Here is a 4955-nt window from a genome sequence, read left to right on the forward strand (position 1 = left end):
GTGGTTTGATATTAACACGACTAACTTGGTGTTTGTTTTTTCTTTTAACTCTTCTTCAGGTCTGCCATTTCTGACGCTTATAAACTATCTTGTCAACAGTAAGTGTTTCGAAAGTAGTTAAAACCATGATTGACGATTTTGTTTTTGTTAATAGTGAGGCGGGACGACTCCTTTGTCCCCTGTGTACTAAACGCAACTGGGCCCAATTAGACAACGACCTCTGGAGACTGGAGAAATGGCTACAAGTAGCCGAAGGTACCCAAAAGAGTCAGAGTTCTCCACCATCCAACATCGAACAACTAGAAGACGTGATCCAAGACCATCGAGAGTTCCTTTTGGATTTGGACAGCCACAAGAGCATCGTTAGGTCTCTGAACATCGTCGGAACCCACCTAGCGGATCATACAGAAGACGTAGAACGCGCTCAGCAATTAAGAGCAAGGCTGGAAACGGACAACAAGAGGTGGGACACCGTGTGCAAGAATGCCACCACTTGGGAAAACCTTCTGCAGAGGGCTCTCATGGATGTACGTATCCACAATCCACACTCTTGTAGTCTGATTTGTTTCTTTACAGAACCAACAATTCCATGCCATCATCACAGAGCTGTGTGTTTGGTTGGAGAAAACAGAGCAGAAGATTCGAGCTTCCGAGCCGGTCGAGTTGACAGCCGATAGAGATATCATCGAAGCGAAGTTCCAGAACTTCCGAGAGTTGCGTGCCGAGTTAGAGCGGTGCGAGCCGAGAGTGATGAGCTTGCAAGAAGCTGCCAATCAGCTTCTGAGGCACGAGGAAGCGCCCGAAGGGTCCAGTTTGATCTGTACCCGACTGACCGAGTTGCGTCTGAAGTTGCAAAGTTTGATACGTCTCACGGGCGTTTATATTGTGAAGTTGGGGGCCGTGCTTGGAAGAGATCCGAACGAAATAGGTGCCGCTGTCGTCGCTTCTAATACTGTAAGCGCACCTCTCCACTATGACGTAAGTTTAACAAATCGTTGCGTTATTTTGTAACACGAAACGACAGTAGCGATGTCTAGTCGAATTGATTTTGTATTAGTTAGTGTTTTTTTAGTTGTAAATATATGATTTGACAAAAAAAAAGTATTGTGTGATTAACGTTTTTGTTACTTGTAGTTTTGTATTTTAAGTTTTGTTGAGTAGCACTGTTAGGATAAGATATGTCAAGGCACTGTTTCACATTTCATTTGCCTGTTTTGGACAGCTTCTGGACCAACCGAGCCAGGACCATCCATCTACCTCTGCACACGACGATTCTGCTCACAAGTAAATATTTTTTTTCTTTTATATAGTTTCTAGTTTCGATTTGCTTGTGCACTTGTCGTTTTTTTTGTTAGATAGTATGCTTAGTGGTTGTTTGCGTTTCAGTGGTGGTTCTTCAGATGATTTGGAAATAAACACGTCAGTCCTTCGAAGAGGTTGTCGTTTCTTAGGTAGAGTTGTACGAGCTTCTTTACCGATCCAAGCCTTAATGCTGCTCATGTTGGGAGCGGCATCTCTAGTCCCATATTCAGAAGACGATTATTCATGTTCGCTAGTCAACAGTATTGCCAACAGCCTAACTCCTACATTGCGATACAATGACGGACCGCCTCCCGTGTAATCTGATAATACTCCTCCCACCTTATTTTGTAGTCTCGTAAAAATTCATTCCAATTTAGTAATTTTAGTTGTTTATGTTTTGTACGATTTTTTTGTAAATACATGCGACTTAATTGTACTGGCAGCTGATACGTTTTAAAATATACGACGAGCCATCAAATGGCCAAAATCTATATGGAAAACATAACCTAGTGTAGTTTTTATATTCATTACGCAAGAGAGAATCACTTTTATCTGTATATTGGGGAAGACGCACAATATATATATTTTATATTGTTGTTTTATAAATTTTATGTGATGGTTGTGTAAGAAATTAAAGATTGGGAACCAAAGGAGTGGAACACTTTGGTTTTCAAGGCGATTTAATTTTTTTCTGTGATGTCACCTCGATTTACGTTACGCAAACGTAAACTTCTCTCTCCATTGTTTGCGTTTGTGGCAACTTTTCTCTCCAAAGTTGCGCGTAAACTAAACTTCTCCCGGTTTATTTTACCCACGTCGAAATCGAGGTGAGCAAATTTGATAATGCCTTAAATTTTTTTATTATATTGTTGCTTTTATGCGTTATTTTGTTTTATCGGTCATGGTGCTATCAACTTATTTTAACATGTAGAAGAGTCAAAAATTCCATTTTTGCTTTTGACCATCGCTTCGGATGTAAAATGTGTTTAGGAAACATTATTAAACGAAAAAAATAGGATTGTTTTCGCTATACTTTAATATTGATTATAGTATTTTATTTCGCAACTTACTATACGAATACGCTGTTTTCATTTATAAATAAATATATCATTTCAAAAATTAATTGGTATATTTCTGCCTCGCACCCTCTCCATTTTCCTCTTTACTTATCAGTTTTAAGGCAAAAAAGCAAATTTTCTCAATGATAATTCGTCACTGATGGTACCTATGTGAAATTCATCATGAGTTTGTCTATGTTATGCATGGTAAGATGCATAACAGATAAATGTTATGCATCTTACGTTAATTCCAGTGACGTCAGATAATTTTATTTAATACTTTTTTGATTTCATAAAATTATCACATAAATTAATGTTTTCTAAGTTTTTTGTCAGGCCTTTGTAATTTATGAAAATTGACTCTGTTGTATTGCAAATGACATCTTTAACAGAACAAAATGTTAAATTTCGAAGTTTAATTTTCCAGTAAATTATTGTTAGTTTATTTACCAGATTTTGTTGTTTTCTTTCTGCTGCATTTAAGTGTTCCCACACTTTTTGTAGTCCTTTTATAATAGAAAAAAATATATGAATTACACTATATATACCTATATCGGCATATTTTGTATAGTTTTGGAAATTTCATTGTACACTATAAAATTTTATTGACAATAACGAGACGGACAGTAAGTACAATGGTAAGAAATATTAATGGCCCACACCAGTCCATCCGAATTTGTCGGATAACATTTAGCAGGTATAATGCTCCAACTGCTGGTTCATTTTTATGACTGTATCCTATTGTGAAGGAGTAAAGTGTTCCACAATAGGCCTCTGCCGTAAGTAATCCAGCGGTCATAAACCATCAACGGACCAATGATTTATGGCACGGCTATTTACATTTTCAATAGAGTTCCTAATACTTGCGGTAATTGAGATTGCAGTGCCATAAGAACGAAGACAGAGTTGGATCAATATAGTTGTACTCATAAAATAATGGTCATTTTCGTTCGTGAGTAACGATGGTCCCTCTCCGGACCTGGATTATTCTGCTTTCTAACATCTGGGGATTACTGGCACGCGACAAATTTAAGTTGTAAATATCTCTTGCTATTGTACAGTTTCGGCCAGAAAATCTTGGGTAGTATTTTTCTGTCAAAAAAAAACACGATATAGTCTATGCTATATTGTCATAATGATCGACAGTTTAAAAAAATAAATTTTGACATACGTCATATAAACTTTGACATACGTCATCATCCACATTCCAGTCTACGTCAAAATGACAAACATGGCAAATTAGGGTTCTAAGTACGTAAAGCCTGTTTTAGAGCTCATGTCACTCGAATGACAGAACTGCCCAAGATTTTGTGGCCGAAACTGTAAGTACTACTGTTCGCCTTGTTATTGCCAATAAAATTTTATAGGGTAGAAAGAAATTTCCAAAACTATACCTGATCAGCAGAAATTTAAGGTGAGGAGCAACAAATGTGCAATGTGGCAACCATGGTAGAAGGAGACATGGTATAGGCATCCGATGTACCAATTTAAAAATGTTCTGCGCATCCATTTGTGACGTTAGGTGGCATCAACGACCTTGTGACTCTTGTGAGCTTCGCTAGGGAAGTCTAGGGAATTTCAGCTTGAGTTGTCATTGCCACAGAATATCATGATATTCTGTGTCATTGCTCTGTCCAATACGTGAATTAGTTGTCGGATAACGAATTGTATTTTAAATTTCGCGCTAATTTCACCCCACTTGACGTCACACCCGATGCGTATGCCTATACCATGTCTCCTTCTACCATGGTGGCAACCACTCTAAGCATTAAGGGCTTAAAAAAATCTAAACATAATTATTACGTTGCCTTCCATTTCCGCAAGTTATACGACTGTGTTATCACCATGGAGGAAGGAATATATATATTATAATATAATATATTCCTTCCTCCATGGTTATCACATACAAACCGACATTAAGCGGTGTAAAACCACCTTTACTTCAAATAAATTTAAATGAGCTCACATATTAAAGCTACGTTGGCAACTGTTCTGTAGCCGTATATTCTCTCATTAGAATTCACAAATGATGTAAATTTATGGATTTTTTAGTTCAAATTGTTAATAAAGTGGAAAAAGTAGAGCAAAGTAAAAATGACGTTTCTTACCGAAAATTTGAGGTTATGTTTTTTTATTTAACTGATTCTGCGCTCTTCAATGCATGAAACGAGCCGAAAGGTGTAATCTCTGCAAAAGGTAACGAGGACAATAAAATGATCGTATTTAATTATAAAATAATTGATTACGTAATATTTATAGTTGACATTAATATTGGACACATACAAAACATTCACTCGACAGATGAAGCAAATATGATCAATCAAAAACAGAATGTGAACAGTTCAATAAATTTGACACCGACTAACATATTGGGAATACATTTAGGACAATCATTTCCTGAAAAAAGAAACAGTAAATAATAACGATGAGCAAACTGCGTTTATTTATAGATTACAAGCATCCCTGCTAGCGAAAAGCTGTCCATTCCAACCCCATGTCTAGACAAACCCGTAAAACTCCCCCATCAAACCGCCCATCGTTCCCATCACGCGAAAATCAAGTTGGCGCGGTACAATTTACCCGCGCCTGGTGCGC

At 37.3% G+C, this 4955-nt stretch overlaps 1 protein-coding gene across 7 annotated transcripts in view; it reads left to right on the top strand.

The window, feature by feature from the left end:
• LOC135125871 (muscle-specific protein 300 kDa) overlaps positions 1-2425 on the top strand; it is a 96609-nt gene extending 94184 nt beyond the window's left edge. For 6 of the 7 annotated variants that reach the window (XM_064051598.1, XM_064051604.1, XM_064051602.1 and 3 more), the window contains 5 exons: positions 60-98; positions 155-527; positions 577-978; positions 1223-1284; positions 1387-2425. In XM_064051598.1, the coding sequence (XP_063907668.1) occupies positions 60-98; positions 155-527; positions 577-978; positions 1223-1284; positions 1387-1621 (1111 nt within the window). In that variant the 3' untranslated portion in view covers positions 1622-2425. The remainder of the gene's footprint in view (positions 1-59; positions 99-154; positions 528-576; positions 979-1222; positions 1285-1386) is intronic. The other variant, XM_064051599.1, reaches the window with a different exon arrangement.
• The last annotated feature ends 2530 nt before the right edge of the window (positions 2426-4955 follow it).

This window comes from Zophobas morio, unplaced genomic scaffold, assembly GCF_036711695.1.
Source record: "Zophobas morio isolate AGI-343-1 ecotype UQ-CSIRO unplaced genomic scaffold, CSIRO_AGI_Zmor_V1 ptg000009l, whole genome shotgun sequence".
Classification (NCBI taxonomy): domain Eukaryota; kingdom Metazoa; phylum Arthropoda; class Insecta; order Coleoptera; family Tenebrionidae; genus Zophobas; species Zophobas morio.